Raw genomic sequence first — 24,853 nt, 5'->3', positions numbered from 1 at the left:
CCCCCTCATCTCTGCTATCAGCCTAGTGAACCTCTCTGCACTCCCTCCAGGGCCAAAATATCCTTGCGCAAGTGCAACTGCCCACAGTACTCCAGCTGCGGCCTCACCAGTGCCCTGTACAGTTGCAGCAAGACCTCCCTGCTTTTATATTCTATCCCCCTCGCTATAAAGGCCAGCATCCCATTCGCCTTCTTGATCACCTGCTGCACCTGCAGACTGGGTTTTTGCGACTCATGCACAAGGACCCCCAGGTCCCTCTGCACCATAGCATGCTGCAGCTTTTCGCCCTTTAAATAGTAATCCCTCCTACTATTATTCCTGCCAAAGTGGATAACCTCGCACTTGCTAACATTGTACTCCATCTGCCAGGTCCTTGCCCACTCACCCAGCCTATCTAGATCCCTCTGCAGACTTTCCACACCCTCCACACAATTTGCTTCTCCACCCATCTTTGTGTCATCAGCAAATTTCGACACCCTACACTAAGCCCCCTCCTCCAGATCATCTATATAAATGGTGAATAGCTGAAGCCCCAGCACCGATCTCTGCAGCACTCCACTAGTTACCAACCGCCAATCAGAATAGCACCCATTGATACCAACTCTTTGCCTCCTATTAGACAGCCAATCCTCTATCCATGCTAACACCTTACCCCCAACTCCATGTCCCCTAATCTTCTGAAGCAACCTTTTGTGCGGCACCTTATCAAACGCCTTCTGAAAATCGAGAAACATTTGAATTTGAAACTATCAAGGCAGCCTTATTAAAACTCGCTCTTGTATCAGTTCTTTCTGATGAGTCTGGAAAGGCAATTAATTGTCCTTTCTGACCTTGTGATTCTAGCATTTAGATAGCTTAAAGAAGTGTATTTAACTCATGTTTATTTACTTTGTAACACTTCATAGTACTTTGTAACTTTGAACCATGTTAAACAAAGTTTATTTATTGAACTTCTAAAAATGCATTGAATATATATTTATATGTCTAGACAAATTAATGTATTGCACATACCTTTAAAACTACAAGTATTTAAATCACCAAATTACAATTACTAAAAACTTGATTTAAAGTAAATTCTACATCTAAGTTGTTTACACAAAAAAAGCTAGCAGAGCCTGGCCATCTCATTGTAGCCCTTTCTTTTCTATCTTCCTACAATGTGAATTGGAGACAGTTGTAAAAGGAAAGGGTCAACTTTATAAGGAAGTTATATTGCATAAATGAAAATATTACTATGAAGACCAGTGAATTACGTGGCTGGTGGACGAGGGGTTAAATAGGGGAACCATTTACCTGAGAATAAGTAGCAGGATAATAGGAAGTGAGCAAATAGTAATAACTTTAAAGAGGCAACGTCATTGAGGGATTTGATCACAAGAGAGAGAGAATATTAAAAGTAAGTAATAAGATACGCAAAATAGGAATATTAAAAACAAAATATCATTAGGTTGGTTGAAATGGCTAGTTAAATTCACTTTCGGTTCCTGGCCCATATTAGCTGGTTATGGGATATATAACTGGACGTGCCACATAACCTGCATGAAGTTTTGTAGAGATCATTTCTGGATCCGGGTTTCTCTGGTATTTGTACAAGGGGAGTGTCAAGGTGAAAGTTTTTTTAGGGAGAGATATGGCGTTGAATTCTCCAATCTCATTCATCCACAACGAGAAATGAGACCTTGGCACTCAGTCAAATCACAATTCACGGTAACGGGACCAGAGTATCCCATCCACAGACAAGTTCACCGAATAGGGGCCATGATGTGAGATATGATGTGGGAAGTTGGAGTCTGTTGAAATGTGAATAAACAGAAACTTTTGGGAAATGGATAGAGAGTGGGACAATAAGATGAGCAAAGTGATGGGAGGATTTGATGAGATGATTGAGAAAATTAAAGCATTGGCAGAACAACTAGTGATAGAAATTAGTCAGCACGACACAGGTGGGGAATTAGGATTGGCTTTGATTTCACATAATCATAGCAGTGATTTGATTGAACTATGGTTCTGAAACTTCTCAACCCGGAAGATGATCAGAATAGAATTGGAATGATTCTATCTGGAACTCACAGTGAAATTTGGAGTAAGCAGATTATGATATTCTGGAGGACATAGTTGACAGGATCCATGATGGAGCCGATAAGGTGTGATAAATTATTTGGGGGTCGAATTAATAGGACAAGAATTGAGTCAGTAGATGGGGAACAGTATTTGTGAGTGGAATGTAAGTCCATGGCGCCATGTTCACTATAGGTAAATAACAATGAGAACAATACAATTAAGAAACAAAAATCTTTATGGAGAGAATTGCCAGTAATCCCAATAGGAGGATACAGGAAAAAGCAAATTTTCTAAACACTGAACCACCAACAATTGTTTTTGAGATTAGTTACTGGGTACACAGAATCACCAGAAACGATAACAGCAGAAAACAAGGCAATGTTAATAGAAGGAACTTCAATGCAGAAACATTGGAAATATAACATTTATAATTGGACAGTGATATTTACCAGGGACACCAACAATCGCCAGGATGGGTTAGTAACCCCCTTGAATCACCCAAAGCATGCCTTCGATCCTGGATGCTAAGTCTATCCAATCCCGAGAAAGATAGTACAGACCCTGGATGAAAAAAACTCCTGTCCATTGTTGTATCATACAATGTTATTGATCTCTGATTCTGATGCATTGTTGTAACATTCAAATCCATTGTTCTCAGATTCTGCTGTATTGCTTGAGCATTCAAATCTATTGGTGTCAGATTTTGATCTCGCCTCTTGTAGCCGCTGATCTGTGTCAGTTTCGGATTTGATGACCCAGCTGACAAAATGGGATAAGACATTGAAAGGAGCCACTTATTAGTAGAAGAAGGAATCCCTCCAGCGATACAATTAGGATCCACAGAGACTGCCATTAATTGCAGTCACTAAACAAACAGGTTTGGTAAGCCCCTTCCAATCCACACGTGTTATATAATAACAAAATGGAATATTAATTGGTTCAAGATGGGTACTAATGCTCATTGAGGGATGGAATGGAGCAAATTGCGAAAGGACTGACCAGAGTCGTTCAAACACATTATCTAACAAACAATCAGCAGGCTCTTCTCATTTAGTATCAATTTGTTCTTTGTCAGTAAAATAGCACTTCCTGTGAAATCTCCAAATGAGGATAAGACGAGCATTATTTCTCCCCCCAGCAAAATGAGAGATGCAGTTTAATACTTTCTGTGCACTGTCTCTATTGAACACATCTCAATCAGTAACATTTCCTAGTTAGATACAGACTAAAGCTGCATTTACAGTGTCCCAGCAAAAGTGTTCCAGGGCAGGTCCAGCGGGAGATCAGAAAAACGTGTTAGGTTCAATTGTATTGCCTGCATTAAATATTCCCAGGGCATGTACAACACCTTGTGAAATTCTGAGCACAGGTCGAACTAAACTTGCCCAATCCAACAAACTCATGACACGTACACAATGGTGTTGAATATACAGTAAATATCCATCTGCACTGCCCCTATCAAACACTCCAAAAACAGATCTAGAATGGAGATAGATAACAGAGTAAAGCTCCCTTACAACTCCCTTTACACTGTCCAAGTTTAACACTCCCAGAACAGGTATAGCACGAGTTAGGTACACAATGAATCTCGCATTGCACTGTCCCCATCAAGTACTCTCGAGACAGGAAAAACACAGTGTTAGGCACAGACTAAACCCCTCTCCACAATGTCCCCATCGAACGATCCCAGGGCAGTAGTGCATGGGGGTAGATGCAGCGGAAATCTTCCTCTGCAAGGTCCCAATCAAATATTCCCAGGAAAGCTGTAGTGCAGGGATATATACAAAGTAAATCTCCCTGTATGCAATCCCCGTCAAACACTTCCAGGACAGCTGCAGCACGGGGTTATCTCCTCTGCACTCTCCCCATCAAAAGGTTTCAAGATCAGGCACAGCACGGTTACTTCCAGATTGAATATCATTCAACACGCTCATCACAAAATAGCACTTCTTGTGAAATCTCAGGGAGACAAACAATTGCAAGTGAAACTCCGATTCTGTTAATTAGATAGAGAACAATCAAAAATGATGACAAGAGTCCCACGCAGCTTGGCATCTGGGAAAAGGTGTTGGAGGGGATGGTGTTGTTACCGTTTGAAAACTTGCAGATAGACCAGGGAAGTTAAGTATAGAAAGTTTATTTCTGTCACAGTCACTGAATCCACACCCTCCCCCACTCTCAGTGATTACCCCTCCCTGGCAGACACTGCTGCTGTCTCTCAGTTCAGAATCAGCTTCTACTGGGTGCAGCTGCTGTTGTTTGTGGAGTTAAAACTGCATTTGCTGAATTGTCATTCACGAGGCTTTGGGAGATATTGTCCAGTTGCAGAGATAAATTCTTTGGGGAGATAAATTCTGCCTCGGTTTAGTTAATTTTGCATGGACGTTTTAAGAGGTGACTGTGGTGACAATGTTAACGATATACCCAGTGTCCAGTTGTACCATCACTTACTGTGATTATTTTAAAATACTTCTGTTTTGCACACGACTGCTTTTCTGCGGTGCCCTGGACACTTCAATTGCTTTGCCTACCTATCCGATGTTTCAGAGGAAATAGTTGTGGCAATTTTCTGGCGATATCTTTGCTGTGAATTAGATATGATTAAACATGCCTATACTGCCATAACGTGTGCTCAGTGAAAGTCGCATCATTGTTCTTATTACAAGTATCACATCTGTGAACACCCTGAGCGTTAGTGCTTGGCCCATTTTAGCAATGTTCATAAAACCAAATGGGATATGCCGATTGAAATTTGAAGAAATGTTTTATGTCTAAGTTAAACAGCACCAAACACATCCCCGCCCAACCCTCATTTATTGTCGGAATTCGGAAGGGAACATCACCTCCACGGTACTCGAGTTCATTCCTCAACAACCTTAAGAAAGCCGTTCGCTTCCTGACCAAAACACAAGACAGGTAACACCTTCCCTTTTGCCTATTGGTTCCTCACCGACCAAGGTCTCAAACAGGGTGAAGCATCATTTCAATACGTATTCGCGTCAATTCAGTGCCAACTATTCGCTAGTCAAATGTGCCCTTCATCACATTAGGAAAGAGAAATACAAACTCTGACAACTTTGAAGCAGACGTCTGATCAGTTCGCCAGGAGGACCCCGAGTTTCTGATAGTTTGTTATTAAATTTTCCACCTTGCTCCCACAGATATTTTTTTCTTTCCTCGGCTAGCTGCAGTGATCCCGTATCGCTCAACACAATCTAAGGGAACCGCGCGCAGTTTACGGCCTTCCAGGGTTAACCACCCAATTCTGTTGGGGCGGGATTAACCGAACTTGGCAGGTGGTGGAACCCTGACAGGAGGTTCAACAAGGGGAGATAAGCAGCAAAAAAATTACAAGAGACAGCAAGTTAGTCAGGAAGCATAGGCGTTATAGCCCACATAAGGACAAGGAAGTTTATCAAGATTGGATTGCATTTATTTTAATGCAAAGAGTCTAACAAACAAGGCCGATGAGATGAGAGCACTAATTCAAACACTGGAGTAGGATTACATTATTGTCAATGAGGCATAGTTGAGGGAGGGGTGGAATTGATAGCTCAATATTCCAGAATGTAAAATCTGCTCAACTGAAACAGATTATTTGATCATTTTCACGTTGATGTGGGAGTGTGATGATAAGGGATTTGCTAAACAGAAGAGAGATGCGCTCAGAAGAGAAATTGAGAGTCAAGTTGCGGTTTTCCGCTACCTGTGGATAATGGGGAATGATAGTGGCAGCAAGGGCCACGCGAGGATTCATCAGGGAAGAAAAGGATCACAACTCTAGTTAAGAGCATTCCCTTACCTGGAAAGGGCGGAGGGAAGGTCCAGGGCAATTTTAAAAGTGTTAGAAAATAAATCAATTCTGAATGTAGTTGTCTGATGATGAGTTTGTCTCAAAGAAGGAGTCTGAATAGATGGTGAAATTTATTAACGTTGTAATAATATTATTGAAATTTATTACTATTGGGAAGGGAATGCTTCATATTTCTATGGTTATTACGCCGATAAAGCAGGCTATTACTTTGAAACTATTTTTCAGTGCTTTCGAGATTTATTGGGAGTGCAAACTTATTCATAAGAATTATTGCTATCATAAAGGTTTGTTAATAATACTATTTGGTCTATAATTTGGTTTTATTAATTGTAGAATTACTTACTTACATTAAAAAATACTAAAAGCAGTTATGTTGATTATTATCATTGCTAAGGTGATAACCTGAAATGAAGGTTTGGCGGGACAAACAATACCAAAAGCATAGACCTGCAGAGGCGCTTGCTGTGTACACTTCCTCCATGTAAGCTTCTGGTGAGGGACATCTTTTAAAGTGGGAATGCCGTTTCACATCAGCAGAGACGCTGTCCTTGAAAGAAGATTGGCCCAGTTCCTTTAACAAAGGAGTATTTACTACTGGGGATCTCCCCACTGCTGCTTGCTTTATCAGCCATCATATCCGTTGATATGACACCAGTATCATCGGCCTAATGCGCCGTTGTTTTGGATCGTGCTTGGCCTGGCCCCCCTCCTCCCATCTCACTGTCCTGGTAACTCTGCCAGGTTTTTAAGACTCCTAATGGCATTGCTGTCACGATTCACAACACGACAATACGGCAATTCAAGGAAATTATGCATCCAAGAATCAGGAGCTAAGGATTATGCAGACATGGTGAAGGGCATTCATCTTGGCCTGTGTTCTCTACTATGAAATTTCCACCCATACCGTCATGTCAAGACGGTTCTTGTCAAATTAAAATTGGCACAATATGTGGTTGTGAACAAATCTGCAAGTGTGGAGATGATTGATCACTCAATCTTCCTCTTGACCGTTGTCATTATCGGCTCTTATTTTTCTTAGGAGAGGCAAATAATCATAGAATCATAGAATTCTGTATATCAACAGTTTCAACACTGTTGAATCTGGACTCCCCAAAAGCAACACGCATCCCTCTTTCCTTATATCTTTCACACGAATTATGTCGGACATCACCCAAGAAATACTATTTTCGCACGTGCACTGAGGACACAATGCCACTTCAGCTACATCTGTCTCGGTCGCTCACTCTCTGATTTGACCCACTCCTGGAAGGATAACCAATACTGGATGAGCAGAAATGTCCATCACTTAAATATTAGGAAGTTTAAAGACACACCATTTTGTCATTAAAAGCTCTCCCGACGCCACCATCGTCAAGCCCTTTCATTAGAAGTGCTTACGATTGTCTTCGAACCTCTTTCATTGTTGACCGCGACATGAGCTTACAAACAGGAGTCTGTTCTATGACTGGGATGACTTTTTTCCCTATCTTCTCCACCACATAAAGTTCCAATAACTTATCGCGGTCTCTTTACCCGCCAGGCTCGAGCAATCGAATAGACTGCGAGCCAGCTTCCCACATTGGATACACCGAGCAGTTTCTCTCTGAAAAGATTGCCCACAATTCGGATGTCCTGTTATCAAATCCAGCTCCTTCCCACGCGAACTGCATCTGATACCCGCTGATTCAACCAGTGACATCACAAAGAGGCCAGAAGCCAATCACAGCGGACGCAGTGAGAGCCCAACCCAATTCACATTTCTCCGTATGGACACCACTTTCTACCTGCCCTCCCATTTCAATGAATTCTCTATATCACGCCGGCATTTCTCACAGTTCGTATAGCTCATAAGTTTCCTATGGATTACAATTTTTGAACGTGTGCCCGCTACATCAAGGTCTTTAAAATAAATCACAAAGAACAGAATCATAAAATTGACCTTGGAAACCAAGGTTACAAAATTTCCTACAGATCGAGAACGATCCATTAACACCAGATTCTGTTTCCCCTCACTCAACCAGTTGCATATTCATGTTGCTACTTTGCATTTTATTCCGTGAACTTGAATTTTCTTCAGTCAACCGTTGAGGGGAAATATATAAGTGCATTTTTGATGCCCATATGCACAACATCAATAATATTGCCCTGTTGCAAAAATACCAATTCGCCGCTCTCCCACCTACGTCTGTACCCCATCCCTTACACCCACCAACCTCATCTCCCCCGCCCCCCACACACAACAAGCTCATACCTCTCCACATTCGCAAACAAAATCCAGCAAGTTATTTCGACTTTGCCTTATCGAAATCGTGATGGTTCCCCTTAACCAATATTTGTTTATGCGATATTCATTTTGCCATGAGCTTTTTTTTTCTGGAAAGTTCTCGATCAAATAAATTAAATCCTTAGGTTGGCAGATGTTGCTTTTATCTGAACACATTTTCATGAAAAAAATGTTGCGACATCGACACCTGATATTCTGGAACCATACCTCAGTCTAAGGAGCCCGAAAGACTGCGGTCAATGTTTCTGCAATTTCCATTCTGACTTCCCTTTGTATCGTTCGATGCGTTTCCTCCCTTCATAGTACTTCATCATCTTGAAGTACAGGCAGCCAATCGAACACTTCCTATTTTAAGTCTGTTTTACTGTACGAACGACTTCTCCCACCGTGACGCTAGTCAACATTTTCCTTGATATATTCCATCTATACAAATTATGTAACGTTTTCCTTAGTTATACAGGCTGTGTCCATGCATTACTCCCCCGTTTGGCGCCTTATCGGCTCCATTTCTCAATTTCAGCTCTCGCGATCATGGACGTTAATCCGTTTGGCTCATCATCATCATTCTTTGCAAAGTACAGCAATGGATTGCCGTTGCCAACCAAAGTACTGTCGACCAGAAAAAAAATCCCCTCTCTCACCGTCTGGCACCAAGGAAACTGGGAGGCCATGCAGACTGATAATCAACATTTATTTTGTTAATACGTTCTTTGTAATAATGAAATCCACGAATGAGTGTTCAATATGAAGTTTCCAGGGACGGATTAGAGAGATGATAACTGTACCTTAAAATTTCCATGTTCCACCGTGCACTGCCCGTTCTCCTTTTATTTGCCTTAAGAAGACTTTGCGATCCTGCCTGTACGTCCGCTGTCTTTCTTCATACTCACTCTTTGATTTTCTTGTTTGCTTTTAAATATCTGCCAACTTCAGACTCTTCCTCCATCTATCTAGCAGTGATGGAGCATTTTGAGTTTAGCGACCATAATACCATCAGATTTTGGGCAGTCATGGACGAGAACAAGCGTAGCCCACGGGTAAGTGTTCTTAATTGGGCGAGGCCAATCAGATCCAAATTAGACAGTAACTGGGGAATGTGAATGGAGAGCGGCTGTTTGAGGGCAAATCCACGTCCGGCATTTGTGACGTTTTAAAACCCAATTGATTGAAGCGCAGGACAAGCATTTCCTCACAAGAAAAAAAAATGATGGTTACAACTAGTAGGTTTCGGGAAGCATGTGTGAGAAGGGGAATTGTAAACTTAGGAGATAAACGGAAGCACACGATCAGCCAAGGCATCTAAAACTGACTACTTCCTTGAGGAGTATAATGAAATGAGGAAGGAACATAAACGCGGAATACGGAGGGCTAGAAGGGGAAATGAAGTCTCTTTAGAAAACAGTGAGAAGTCTTTCAACCCCAGGTTAAAATCCAATCGATTTATTTGGTATCACGCGCTTTTAGAGCGCAGCTCCTTCATCAGGCGAGTGAAGAATTGGGTTCAAAACGACATATATAGACAGAGACTCAATTGCAAGACAATGATTGGAAAAAAAGAGTCTTTACGTGTAATCATGTTTTAGAAATAAGAGTCAAGGACGATCCCAAGACTTTTTATGCAAATATTAGGATCAAGAAGGTAACAAGAGAGAGTGGGTTCGCCAAGGACAATGGAGGGAAGTTATTCGTGAAGCCACTGGAAGTGGGTGAGTTCCTTAACTTTCAATTAGTATTCCCCAGGGAGAAGGCCATGACAAATAATTTCATAAGATATCGGGTGTTCTTGGATGAAAGGAAGTGTGGTCCAGGTGTAAGGGTGCATAATTGGATGAGGGCAAATTACAAACAAATTAGGCAGGGACTGGGGATTGTGAATTGTGAGTGGCTCGTTAGGGCATATCCACATCCGGCTTTTAGAGGCCAGCTGATTGAAGTGCAGGACAGGCTTGTCTCTGCAAAACTGATTGTCAGGGGTAGGTGTGAACACTCTCAAGAATATCAATATATCGAAGGAGGAAATGTTCGCTATCCTAAATTGTTTTGAAGTAGACAAGACCCTGGGGCCAGATGGAATCTAACACAGGTTACTGTAGGAAGTAAGGAGAGAAACATCCAGGCCTGAACAGATATCTCCACGACTTCTTGGACAACAGGCAATGCTCCGGAAGACAGGAGAATAGCCACCGTTGTCCCTTGTTTATGAAAAGAAGCAGGAATAATCCAGGAAACTGTCAGCTAGTGAGCCTGACACAAGTGTTGGGGAAGTCTTTGGAGAAGACCCTGAGGTAGACTATATCTGCACATACGGAAGCAATTGGACTAAACAGCGGCAGGCACCATGGTTTTGTATGGGAAGGTCATATCCCATCAACTTGATCGAGTTTTTGAAGAGGTGACAAAGAACATTGATGTAGCAACGGCTGTGGAAGTAGTTTATATTGTTTCACGAAGGCCGTTTACAAAGTTCCACATAGTAGAATTGTACAGAAATTAAAATCACATAATAACAAATGATCGGGAGGATAATGTGGGTGGACTGATATGTAAATTTGCGGACGATACAAATATTGGTGGATTTCCTGTTAGTGCCGAGGATTGGCAAAGGATACAACAGGTTATAGATAATTTGGAGGTCGGGCATAAAATGGCAAATGTAGTTTAATCCAGACAAATGCGAGGTGATGCATTTTGACGGATCAGATTTACGTGTGAATTTGACTGCAAATGGCAGAACCCTTGGGAACGTAAACATACAGAGGGATCTGGGGTTGCAGCTCCAAAATTCTCTATAAGTGATAGCACAGGTAGCCAAGGTGATGAAGAAGCATAGGGCATGCTGGCTTTCATCCGCCAGGGCATTGAGTACAAGAGTTGGGAAATCACGTTGCAGCGATTTAAAATCTTGGTTCCGCCGTATTTGGAGTATTGTGTGCTGTTCTGGTCAACACACTACGAGAAGGACGTGGAAGCTTTGGAAAGGGTGCAAAGACGGTTCAGCAGGGTGTTGCCTGGTCTCGAGGGTATTGAATCTGTAGAGAGGTTGAATAAATCAGGTTTGTTTTCACTGGAAAGACGGAGGCTGAGGAGAGACTGATAGAGGTCTACAAAATTATCAGATGCAGAGACAGGATATACATTCAAAGGCTTTTTCCTCCGGTGCATATGTCAAATTCAAGGGGACACAGGTTCAAAGTGAGAGAGGGGAAGTTTAAAGGAGATGTGCGCGGGCAACTTTTGATGCAGAGGGTTGTGGATGCCTGGAACGCCCTGTCACAAGAGATGTTGGAAGCAGGCACATGAACAAAATTTATGAGGCACCTATTTGGGTACAAGAAAATGGAGAGTGTAGTAGTATATGGACCGAATAGGTGCAGAAGGATACATTTAAATTTAGTTAGTACATCATGATCGGCACAGGATTGGAGGGCCGAGCCTTTGTTTTTTGTTGTTCTGCCATGTCTGCTTGTTGCACGAACCGAAGTTACAAAAAACACCCCCAATCCACGGAAACACCTATTCCACCCATTTCTTGTTCCACTTCCCCGGTAATTCCCATCTCTCTCAGATCCATTTTGGTGTCCACCTTGCCCTCACATTTCAATGAACAGTTTCCAAATATAGGGTAAACCTCCGACATTTTCTTTAGATATAGCATGGTCCTCCCAGGAAACCCACCTGCCATTCAACCCCTACTACCATCAACATTCCGTCGCGAGCGTTCAAGCTGGAATATCCGGATCACTCTCAAATCCTCACCGCATCGGACGGCAAAACGTGGAACATTTCTACTTTTTTTCCTCCCTCAGTGTATTAGCGGGCTCAACCTGTCCGCTGCTGTGTAGTAACATTTCTCTTCCACCTAATTCAGTTAGTTCCACTAGATTCCCTGTTCCATTGAGCTCAGCAATATGGGAGACTAAACAGGGAATGGATAAGTGGTTTATGTCGCTCAGCCTTCAAGCAGTTTCAGCATTCCTGTTCCTTGCTATTTCAACTCACCACCTTGCTCCTGTTACGTCCCTAGTTGATGTTACAACTGGACGGACAGATGTCAGAGTGGAACGCCGTCCCCCTTCTGTTTTAAAGAGCTTGCCAGTTGTCTCGGAAGGCCTGCTGCCTAATTTAGATCTACGAAGTGCAACTGTCGCTTAAACTCAGAACATTTGTTTCCTTCGGCCTTTTATTTTTCTGAAGCTTACCATACTCGGTGTTGACTTAAAATTAGCTGACTGAGATCTTTCTATCACAATTCCCTGGACCCCGGTCTGTCCATTGGTCCCTCTGGAGTTGGCTTTTTCGCAAATTACCCGATTGCGCACATTTTCCAGCCTCTAGCAGAGCTTGGAATTGCCTTCTGTCTCCTTCTCAGTCTCTAGCAGTCTGCAACAGTCATCAGTTTTTATTTAACAATGTAGTAATAAAGAAAACATTTTGCTTTATCTGACGAGGTCCCTAGATGCAAATGAACTGTCTTCACATCGTAGCTCGTTCTAGGACAACACAATATCAGCTGGAACTGAAGCTAAGCCCCAGACAATTTTGTTCAGCGTGAAATCTATCTGCAACTTCCTCTAGGCAGAGAAATGACAAGTTAACCCTATCTAAAACTATTGCTTAGTTCGGATGTTTATCCATCCAAATATAAGTCCCTTAAAACGACAGTTGGTTTCACATCACCTCCTCATCTGAAATAAAACAATCCTCATAATCATGAAGATTTCTTTACACGGACTTAAAATCTATTTTATACAAATTAGCAGCATACATGTTTAATCACCTAACTTAATATACCATACAAACAGTTCTCTTTGCTCACAATTACACTATCATTATACACAATTAATACGATTTTACCAATACATAGGCAATATCACTCTCAGAATATCTATGTGGTAACATTATCTTGTCTATGTCTTAAGTTGCTTTATCTCCTAATTTCCACTTTTCAACTCTGAAAATAATGTTTCATTTGTATAGACAGGACAATTGGCCTTTTCGTCATTGTCCGCTGCTTAAGCTTATTTTCAAATTCACATGTAGTAAATATGCATTTTGCTTTAAGTTCTCTTTGCCCCTCGGGAAAGTTGTTCAGCTGCTTCTTCTGATTACTCAGAATAGTTATCGCTCTCCTCTTTTGTTCATTCCTTGAACTTTTGGTGATCCTGGTCTTTCGCCCAGTCCGATTTAAATTGAGGTATTTCTTTTAACTCTGTTGGAGCAACCAGATTTTGAGCTGTAAAACACTAAGATCCTCTGCTTTCCAATCCTCCTGGAGAAGTGGTGATTTTATATCCTTATTTATTTCAGATCTCCAAGAATCTCCTTTTGGTTATAGATCTAATAGAGGTATATAAGATTATGAAGGGTATAGATAGAGTAAACAGAGGTAAGCTATTTCCTATAATAGAGACACGTAGGACAAGGGGCCATGGACTTAAGGTGAGGGGGGAGCGGTACAACACAGATATTAGAGGGAGGTTTTTCACACAGAGGGTAGTGGAGGTATGGAGTGCTCTGCCAAGTAAGGTGGTGGAGGCAAACACGCTAGAGTCCTTTAAGAGTAACTTAGACAGGCACATGAGTGGGTTGGAGATGGGTGGATATAGGAGAACCTTTTAATAAGGGTCATTAGCATTGGGGCGTCCCTGGTAATGTAAATGGGTATAGTATGATAATAATGTTTTTTCTCTTTTCATTCACTGGTTTTAAGTCGGTCCACCTCGTGTCCAACGAGGGGCATACACACGATGGGTCGTACTGGGGCTGCTCTTGGTTGTTCGAGATTGGTCTAGTGCTTCATGTCGTTAGTGTGTGCCTAAACTGGACAAGATACTGGGCAAGGAGACAGCTCAGTGACTATCACTGATTGCTGTGCAGACACATGGATTTGGGCCGGTGTCTGTGGGAGTTTGCGCATTCTCCCCGTGCTTGCGTGGGTTTTCTCCGGGTGCTCCGGTTTCCTCCCACACCCCAGAGATGCGCTGTTAGGATGATTGGCAGGAAAAAATTGTCCCTAAATCAGTTTCCCTCAATCTGGATGGCCATAAAACATTAGATAGGGGTCATGGGTAGAGAGGTGGACTGGTGGTGTTGAGATGGCGGCGCGGGCTCGTTGGGCCGAAGGGCCTGTTTCCCTGGCTGATTTTGTTCTTTGCTCTTTGTTATAATCCTCAATGCGATAATTAAGTGCGCTCGCATCAGTGAGACAGAATTACCATTTTAACTGGAGCTGTAGAGACTCTATCAAATGTGTTTATTTCTGTCATCGAATGACTGTTCACTTCTCAGTGTTCTGTCAAATGAATATTGATGAAATAATAAGGATAATATCAATCATAATGATTGCCAGCTGAGAAACATGTTCCAAGCAATAATATAAACACTGTGACAGTTTAATCCATTCATGAATAGTGTAGGAAACTGAATCTGAATCTAGTTCATTTAAGCTTCCATGAATAAGCCATGCTCATAGTTTTGATGTTTCTGTTGTTCCAAACTCTATTGAGTTGGGAAGGCGTATTTCTGATGTAATGTGTTTGTTCAAGAGAGCATAACAAATAGCAACCATCAGGGATATATTATCAATTGAGATTTACCATCTGTATAAATCAGAGCTTATTGGAAGGTTTTATCTCAGTGTGTCAGTCTGTGAAGTGCTTTCCAGATCGTCACTGCTGTTAACAGCAATGGGATATCCAATAATTCTACAGATAGAACGAATTTACTATCCCCTTCTTGCTGTCTTTGGGGTTTTTGGTAAGGCTTGATCTAATCTGTTAATGGCAAAATGTTTGGTCCACGGTTGTAATGGAGTTTCATTTTCTGCACATTAGTCTGTTATTTTCACTTGTTCAAATAATGAATTAATCGAGGTCATTTTTCGTCCAGACATCTGAAATGATCTGCCTGTATTCAAACTTTATAACGATATTCTTATTTCTAAATGTACCAACATCAGCGGCTTGGGTTAGGCCTGACAATTTATTATCAAAATGTATTAACATTTTCGTGCCGTTAAATGAATGGTTTCGAAATATTTATTCAAGAAAATGTTTTCATCCTTTGAAAATGGAACAGATCAAAGTTCTGTGTTACAGGAAGCAAAGAAATCGCCTCCAACATTAAGAACATAATTCACGTTAACAAGCATAACGTTTCAAATGTCTTCACTTATGACACATCAATTACGTATATACCTTACGAAGCTTAATAGATCTGAAATATTCTTGTGACTCATTGACATGGCTTTTCTCTTTGCGAGTGAAATAATTTTCTTTTCGTTGCATTCTGAAATGAACTGTTCGGATATTCTGTTGCTCCGGTGATCTTTGTTTCTATTGGACCAAAAACCTTTCTATATATCGTCACATCAAATGTTGCTATGGCGATGCTGCCGTTTCTTAATCATTAATTGATCCATGCAGCTCTGCTGTTTTTAATTGCTGTGTCAGGAATCCCTCCATCCTGGGATGTGCCAAAAAGTAGTTCTCATTTCAATTTTGCGTTGCGTTTAGCTGCAATCAACATGACAGATTATTAAAGGTGGATTTATGTGATAAACCATTCACAGAAGTTTCATTACGCAGAAAACTGACTCTCAGAATAAGCAAGTGGCGAACGAGATTGTAAACGTAACGCAATGGCCCGATGTTAATGTTCAATTGGCTGGGATAAGCGAAAATTGGAACAGATATACAGAGCATTCTAACTCGGATTCTAACAGATATTTACAGTTAGAATCCGAGTTAGAATGCTCGCCTAGAAATTAATCTGAGGAATACAGAGACAAGGAAGGGGAAAATAGTTGAGAGCAGGGAATAGCGAGAAGGGCATAAACATAACGAACAAACTTAAAAGCTTGATAACAATAAACGACTGACATTTGCAGAGCAATGAGAAAGAAAGTGCCAATTATTGGATGGCTTAGGATTCTCATTTTTTCTTTGATTTCTGTTTTGCTTCTGCTTTGGGTACTTCCTGGTCTAACGTGCGCTTTGACGAACAATATCCTTTCTTTCATTCTGACTAATTGAACAAACGGTTAACGATCAGCTAATTCCTGCGGTTAATTCGTTAGCATGAATCTTCGTTGAAAGGAAGGTGTTGAATTTGCAAGGGCATTTCTATCACTTTATTTGAACTAATTAAGTGTGAAATCCACGTTACATTTCCAATGTTACAATGAACATAGTGTTCAACATTTAAAATAATGATTTGATTTATATTATTGGAAGATACAGATATGTTGTACCACATAGCTTTGCAATATCTCCATATTCATTGCATGTTCCGCTTCCTCATTCACTGTTTAGTTTTTTTGTAGTTTCCGAAAGCATCTGCTCCTGGCGCCCGCCTGCTGTATCAAATGTCTTCAATGCTCCTTTCTTTAGCCTGCTTCCCAACACCAATCACTGCATCGCATGCCAGCACCGCTTCCTATCGATCTATAAGCCTCAAGTATTTAGATACACCCGTCCGCCTTATAGGTTTAGTGTAAGCCTTGGTTGTCTCACTTAACTCAGTGTTAAAAGTCAAAGAAGCCATTCGAATTCCTTCTCTCTGCCCGCTGCATGTCTAGAGGAAATATATTGATATAAACTCGTGGGTTGCCTTGTCATGAGAGACATTTCCATTGCTGGCAGGTAATGAGATCTCCGTCAGTGCCTCTTGAGAATCCAATGCTGACTCTGCACAAACATTTCTTTTCTCAAATCCATGATCGCTGGATTTGAAATATTCATCTGATCCGCAGTGCAATCCCAGTCAACAAGTGAATTTCGAGACTTCTGCACAACTACAATGGTTGAATTCAGACTAGGTATGTTTTCACCATGCCGTAATCAGATATTAACCTTTGTTTTAGGACCAGTATTTACTGGTTTACCTAACCAGCCATGAGAAGGTGATTTTGAGCGAATTTCTTGAAATAGTGTAAACCCCGGCTCTGGGTCAACTGAAAATGCGTTTCGGCCGATAAACGTTTTTTTTCCATCTCAGTGAAGGAATGGAAATAAAGTGCATGCTTGTGTGTGTTTGGGGGCGGGGGGGGGGGGGGGGGGTGGGGGGAGGGGTGGCGGAGGCTGGGTGGTGGATGGGGAAGTCTTGCAGATTGTGTTGTTTCTAATATCTGCTGACTTTTCACTTCTGATTGTAGAAGTTCTGTTTGTGCAGGATGCTACTGAATTTGCCAATGCGAGTCGCTGCAAAGCATCTTTTCGATTGTACGCAATATGCTTGAGAGGGGGAGGAAATGAATGATTCATTTGTTGGTTATGCTGCAAGTAGTAACCCAGGATGTTGCTGGCGGCCGATTAATTGATGGTAATGCAACGATTTCACGTGCAGGTTCTTGGATTCGCCCTTGTTTCAGATGTCCTTTTACTGGCATTGGCCTATACATGATTTTGACTACATTATTGATTCACTGATGTTCTTCCGCCAAGGCACGGTGCTGTTCGAGAGGGAGCTACAAGGTTTATATGCAGTTACGTTTAAAGAATGAAAGTATAGTTCCAAGTCGATTGGCGAGTATCCCAGGGTCCCATTCACGTACTTCCCGCTGGCGGGAGGTGGAGTGTTATTTGCTAGTGGTGGGATTCTCTTGTTCCGCTGCTGTTAATTGGAATTCCCATTGACGTTACCCTACACTGGCGGGAAACCCCAGGGCAAAGGTGCACTGCCGGCGGGGTCAAAAATGCCGCCGATGTTAACTGCCAGAGAATTCCACATAATATATTTTCTGAATTGGTGAGAACATACAATTGGTGTTATGCTGGTCGAAGGTGCAATTATTGCTGAGAAATGAACTTTGGTGAGTTTCTACAGTGCACCTATGGTGCAGTCTGCTCCTAATGTACTGAGGTGAATGAAACTTTTTCACGGTGCTCCCAGGAACAATGCAATCTGCATTGCAAATAATGAAGCCAAACTTATTCAGAATTTTCAGAGCACTTACCAGACAAATTGAGAATGTTATATAACATCCCTTAAAATATTGCTGAAAGTTTGGGAATTTGCAACTATATTACAGTTTTCGACATTTTCAGCCCCAGTATTGCAAGCAGCATAATGATACATCTGGTCATGTTAAGTTTGTGATCACCGATTACCACATCAGCTATTGGTTTTGTGTTATAAGCGATGCTAATTTAGTTGAATACCAAATACAAATCTAAACCTTAAGTTTATGAACGAGTTTAATTGAAGTTTAAGTTTATATTAAATGTCACCAGCAGACTTACAATAATACTGCAATAAAGTTACTGTGAAAATCCCTTAGTCGCCGCACTCCGGCGCCTGTCGGGAACACTGAGAGAGAATTTAGCATTGTCAGTGCACCTAACCAGCGCGTCTTTCGGACTATAGGAGGAAACAGCAGGATCCAGAGGAAACCCACGCGGACGTGGGAAAAAAATGCAAACTCCGCACAGACAGCGATCCCAAGCCTGGTTTGTAGGCGGCAGTGGTAATCATTGTGCCATTCTGCCACCCTCCCCGCCCCCCCCCCCCCCCCCCCGAAAACAAAACACGCAAACGCTGTCCTCCTCTGCCACAAAACCTGTAGTTGAGTATCCAGCATTTGGGGACATCAGAGGCATCAGCACATCTGGAGTTCAATGGGATAGCATTATCCTGGGAGATCAATCTGCCTGTTCATTGATTCCCCCCTGCAAGGTAATTACTGTTGGACGTTACTGTTCGCTTGGTACAACAGACTGTTGATGGTGACATAATAATTTAAAGCTGAAAATTACCCAAGTTCATATAATATACGAGCATGGACTTTCTCACAATTTTACGATTTGTGAAGGGTACAGAATCCTGTGGAACAATCAGATAATAATAAACCTCCGACGTAAAGTTGAATGGAAGTGCAGTGATAAGAGTCTTGCAGTTACCTGGATATAAGTTATCGCCATGAATAAAACGCTAGCTATCTATGTGGTTGAAATAAAAGAGACGGAGCAGGCAGAACAACCTCCCGTTTATGGAATATATGACCCCAGGATTTGAAAGGTTGCTACCTTCTAAGTTTTGCATTGCTTCCAATTGTCATATGACTCTATGATGCTTTACTCTATCAACTGCTAGGAGTCAATGAAGGACACCCAAGCCTAGATCCCTCGTCCGCTCACTAACCCGAACTGTAACTATATTGCCCTTTACTGACAGAAGGCTAGCCAAGCCCCGAGAAAATGGGGTACGAGTTCAGCAAATGGATTGCAGCTTTTCAGGGAAAGTCACCCACTCCTACATTCTCCAGAGCAATAAAAATGGACGGAAAATGATGCCCAACTGGAGCTTCTCGTATCCCATGAACAGCTAAGACAGGGAAATGTGCGCTTGCGTGCCATTAATAAATTAGCTGTGAAAGGTATCTGAAATACTGGAAAACGTAGACCAGAACTGAGAACCAACTCGTTCAATCGGCCTGTATCAGCCCCATTTCTTGCATGGACTATAGACATCAATTTATTGAGAATGGGGATTATTTATTTTTGATAATGCATAATTATATGCAAGCTTTCAAGACTGTTTTTTGCAGGTATGAAGAGGTTTCCTTTGACCTTGGAGTTCGAGGATGACTTAGTTCTAACAAGCGATTTTTGCTTAACAAGCTGCGCAAGTGCATAGTTTTGTGTTGTAGTTCAAAAAAAAATCTGTACAGGTTGGTGCGGATCCGCAACTAAAATGCACGCCTAAATTCCTCACTGAACTTCAATTGTTTCATTTGATTGTTGGTGATTGTTGTGTGAAAGAATAAACGAACGAGTAATGATATAGTTGCGATCCATTATTTGGCTGCATCTGATTGTCTGCTCTGCCCCTACCCTCTCCGCACGGTTGTCTAGATTTGAACTACCATATCTATTTTAACCCATTGGCTTCCGAATTAGAACTTTATATGTATCTGAGTAGAACGCAAATATGAGGAGCCCCGTGGAAATTTGGGTGGAGTGGGCTGATGAATGGACCAGTGATTTGGCAGCGTGCGAGCACGGAGGCCGCTGTTTGTATGGTCGATTTCTGTACTTCCCATCATTAAAGCCTCTTCAGCGGTTCCGTATCACACACTATGTCCTAAGCATAACTAACGGACCATTTCTCTAACAGCAATATCCATTGTACAGCCCTCCCCCCACCCCCCGTACCCAGCATCTCGCACTTTCGTTAGCTTTGTCGGATCATTGATACCGTTGGACAGGAAATTCCAGTAGGATTGGAATCCAGTCACTTGTTGCGGGACTAAACCATTCTTCTAAATGTTCATTATTATCCGTTATTTAGATATATTTACCAGCGGCAAGATGGCACAATGGCGAGCACCTCACAGCGCCGGGGCCCAGGTTCAATTATGGCTTTGGGTCAGTGTGGAATTTGTCTCCGTGGGTTTCCTCCCGGTGCTCCCATTGCCTCTCACAGTCCAAAACTGTGGAGGTTAAATGGTCTGACCATGTTACGTTGCCCGCTTGTATCACAACTTGTGGAGGTTAGGGTGATTAGCTGTGTAAATGTGCGAGGTGACGGGGATGGGGCCTGAGAGGATGGTCTTTCCAAGATTCAGTGCAGACTCGATGGGTTGAATAGCTTCCCACTGCATTGTGGGGATTCGATGGGATTCTATGACTGTCATTTTTGCTTATTCTAATTGGTGTATACCATCGCGGAGAATTCCAATGGGCAGTGGGCAGGCTTCATGCGTCGAACAATCCTGGCCGACGCTGACTTAATTTCCAAAGCTGTCTTAGGTATGCTTTATCCTGTCTTTTGCTGTGTTATTTATCTGCTTGATTTTCTCTCTATTTCAGTTAACGTGTTGGCGATAGTGATCCTGTTACGGGGAAAATGCGGTCTCTCCAAGTGCATCACCGTCTACCTGGTGGGAATGGCAGCGGCCGACCTCCTGGTAATTATCGCTGAACCGATATTATACAGAACTGTACATTTTTATTTTCCTAATTCACTCATGTTCATCACTCCCGTGTGTAGTTTAGTTTACTTTCTGGTTTTCACAACAACTGTGGTGTCTGTCTGGCTCACAGTCAGCTTCACATTTGATCGATTTGTGACCATTTGTTGCGAGGAGTTGAAGACAAAATATTGCACACAAAGAACTGCCGCCGGGGTGATCGGGACAGTGAGTGTCTTGGGCTGTTCAGTGTCTGTCCCCTGGTATTTCAGACATGAACCTGAATATGTAATAGATAACGTTCCCTGGAATTGTATTACTAAGTCGAGCTTCTTCGCTTCCCCTGCTTGGGCCGGATTTGTCATAGCTTATGTCATTTTAACCCCTTGTGTCCCGTTCTTTCTGATTTTGCTTCTCAATCTCCTGACGGTGAGGCGTATTTTAGCGGCCAGTAGAGTCCGTAAGGCACTCCGGGACCGCAAGAAAACACAGAATGACAGGGACCCAGAAATAGAGAACCGAAGAAAGTCAATCGTCTTACTCTTCAGCATATCTGGCAGTTTTATATTGTTATGGATGATGCAGGTCATATTTTACATTTATCGCCGCATTGCACAAGTGTATTCGTATCCTGTGACCGACCCTCTTTACTTCACAGATACCACAGCTAATATGTTGCAACTGCTCAGTTCCTGCACCAACTCTTGTATTTACACAGTTACACAGAGTAAGTTCAGAGAGGAGGTGAAGAACGCATTAAAATCCCCATTCAAGTTACTTGTTAAATTAAGAATGTCGTAAAAAATACTCAAGTTATTCATGCAGCAGAACTAATGAACATAAAACATTCCTGCTCTCTGGCAGCATATAACCTGATCCAGGAAAGTGCATTTCACGTCAGCAACAATGAGCTCCCGCAAATTTATTCTTTTGTTTCTATTTATTGTGTCCGAATAAAATATTGCCTTACACCACGTGAGAAATGTACAACCCTTTTGATCATAATTTCAACTCATTGACTGAGTGCAGCTTTTAATAATGGAAATAGCGAAAAACCGTGAGGACGTTTCCACATTACTTGAGTTTTTATTATTGTCTAGGTAAAAACTTTTTAATTATATTATGACAATAAATATATACTAAGCGTTTCTAGAAAGAAAGGTAGGGGACAATTAATGAACAAAATGCGACAATGAGTCAGTAAAGGGGAGATTGGGACAGTTCATGCATGGACTCTGTAAATAAACGACAAACATAAAACATGACATTTGGAGCATCAGCAACATGAGACAAATTCCTTACAAGCCATATTGAGCTCCATCCCACACTCATACTAGAATTAGACTTGAGGGAAAATGGAAAATCAAAGACGATTGTTAAGAACACTAGAAAGGTGATGAAAAAAAAATGACGAGCAGAAAGAAGGATAATGTCAGTTAATGTATGGACTTTGTAGATAACTGATAGAAATAAAACACAATAGCTTTAGAATAAGCAACTTTTGAGCATTTCCTTGCACGTTTTAATGAGCTCTATCACACTCTCATATTTGAATTAGACATGGGGGGAGGGGGGAACAATTCCGCTCCCTCCACGTGCTAGTTGAGAAGTGTAGCCATGTGTACTCTTCCACTTCCTGGCACAGGCCTACAGTCACTGTGTTTTTATGGGGATTGGCATTTCTACACCTCTAGGTGACACAAGGTTTACGTTAAACGTATCAGTAAAAGAAATCTGAACAATTTGCACACTATGCGACAAGAATACGGAAATTGGGAGCAGCAAAGTTTTATTGAGGGATACATGCTACCCCTGTCAAATTGATGAATTGCACTCATTCACAAGTCGTCGCACGGCATCCCATTTCGGAATTGACAGGTGTCACGTCTTATCTGGGAAATGAAACCTGTCTCAAAAGAAGTGTGAAAGGGGTGAGGGTAGCCGTTTTACTCTGTAAACAAACATTAAGAACATATATGTTGTAATGCGCTGACATGATCATGGAGGTCGAGCTTTATTCTGTCACAACAATGAATAATACCGTGAATGAATTTGTTGTATGTACAATGCCGTTTTCAGATCTGTAGGCAGTCTTTTTCAAAGACTGGAATATCTTGCCAAACAGTACCTCCAATTCACGCTTCACAATATGCAAAATATGAGCATAATTCATCCACACGTATTAGAAAATTCTAAATATGTTTTATGTCTGATACAGTGACAGCGCTGAGCCTATTGACCAATGCCGATTGTGCTAAGAATTACACTAAACGCTCAATTAAAATGATAAGTCAGCCTCGGAATCTGGCTCCCTTAATCTTGCTGTAATTGAAATGCATTCATAGGCAGAACATGACTGCTGCAAACCTTTGCACATTTCTTAACAAAAAAAAAACACAAAGCATTTTGGACAATGTTTTTGTGTTTTCCGCATGGCATAGTCATGATTCGGCCAATTCTCACCGCGCCAGTCTACATTTGATCATAAGGAAATAATGAAACTGGCCGTTGGCAGTTCTAACACACGAACAATCTGAAACAACTGGCCAGTTGTTTTAAGCTCGGGACAGTTTGAACTGACGTGCAGAAAACAGAGCAAAACAGGAGCATTACAATGTCATTCGGCCCTCCACGCCTATTCTGCCTTTAAGTATGTTGATGACTGCTCATTTCATGAATAACCTGAAGCCGTCTTTACCCCTTATCTCAGCCCCTTTGCCCCATGAATTATGTCATACTCCTTCATGAAAATGCACATGTTTTGGCCTCAATTCCTTTCCCTAGTAGCGAAATCCAAAGGTTCTCCACTCTCTGTGTGCAGAAATATCTCCTGACATCAATCCTAAGTGGTTTACATTGGATCCTTGAACGGTGACCTCCTGGTTCCGGACACCTCGACAATTGGGTAGATTCTTCCTCCTATGTTCGATATTCAATACACGTTGTGAATGCTTACATTTGTCAAGACAGTTATGCTAATTTCCAATCCAGTAATGAAACCACAGTTATTCAAGTTCTGCATTAAAACATAAGAACACAAGAACTAAGAGTAGGCCATCTAGCCCATCCACCATTCAATAAGATCATGGGTGATCTTTTCATGGACTCAGCTCCACTTGCATGCCCACTCACCATAGCCATTAATTCCTTTACTGTTCAGAAACGTAGCCATCCTTACCTTAAAAATATTCATTGAGGCAGCCTCAACTGCTTCACTGGGCAAGGAATTTCGCAGATTCACAACCATTTGAGTGAAGAAGGTCCTCCTCAACTCAGTCCTAAATCTGCTCCCCCTTATTTTGAGGACATGCCCCCTAGTTTTAGTTTCACTGGCCAGTGGAAAAAAAAATTCCCTGCTTCTATCTTATCTATTCCCTACATAATCTTATATATTTCTATAGGATCCCCTCTCATTCTTCTGAATTACAGTGAGTATAGCCCCAGTTTACTCAGACTCCCTCATAAGCAAACCCTCTCAACTCCGGAATCAATCTAGTGAATCTCCTCTGTACCCCTTCCAGTACCAGTATATCCTTTTCACAAATAAAGAGACCAAAGCAGTACACAGTACTCCAGGTGTGGCCTAACCAGCATGTTATACAGCTGCAACATAACCTCACTGTTTTTAAACTCCATCCCTCTTGCAATGAAGGACGTAATTCCATTTGTCTTCTAAATACCTGTTGCACATGCAAGCAAACTCCTTGTGATTCTTGAACAAGGACAATCAGCCCCCTCTACACAGTAGGGTGCTGCATTTTTTAACCATCTAAATAATAGTCCA

At 41.8% G+C, this 24,853-nt stretch overlaps 1 protein-coding gene and 1 non-coding gene across 2 annotated transcripts; one reads left to right on the top strand and one right to left on the bottom strand.

Annotated features, from left to right (window-relative positions):
• The first annotated feature begins 14,845 nt into the window (after positions 1–14,845).
• LOC145345402 (putative G-protein coupled receptor 139) lies at positions 14,846–21,870 on the top strand. Its single transcript, XM_080193218.1, has 2 exons — positions 14,846–14,915; positions 20,969–21,870. Exons 1-2 carry the CDS (start codon positions 14,846–14,848, stop codon positions 21,868–21,870), a joined length of 972 nt encoding a protein of 323 aa, XP_080049344.1.
• LOC145345757 (U1 spliceosomal RNA) lies at positions 18,678–18,841 on the bottom strand. Its single transcript, XR_013887148.1, has one exon. It is a non-coding gene; the product is annotated as a U1 spliceosomal RNA (small nuclear RNA).
• Positions 21,871–24,853: the final 2,983 nt, after the last annotated feature.

The sequence above is a fragment of the Carcharhinus amblyrhynchos genome, chromosome 7 (assembly GCF_965287045.1).
Source record: "Carcharhinus amblyrhynchos chromosome 7, sCarAmb.v2.hapA, whole genome shotgun sequence".
NCBI classification, from domain to species: Eukaryota; Metazoa; Chordata; class Chondrichthyes; order Carcharhiniformes; family Carcharhinidae; genus Carcharhinus; species Carcharhinus amblyrhynchos.
Note: the sequence above shows the minus strand (reverse complement) of the source record. Positions and strands in the feature narration are given on the sequence as shown.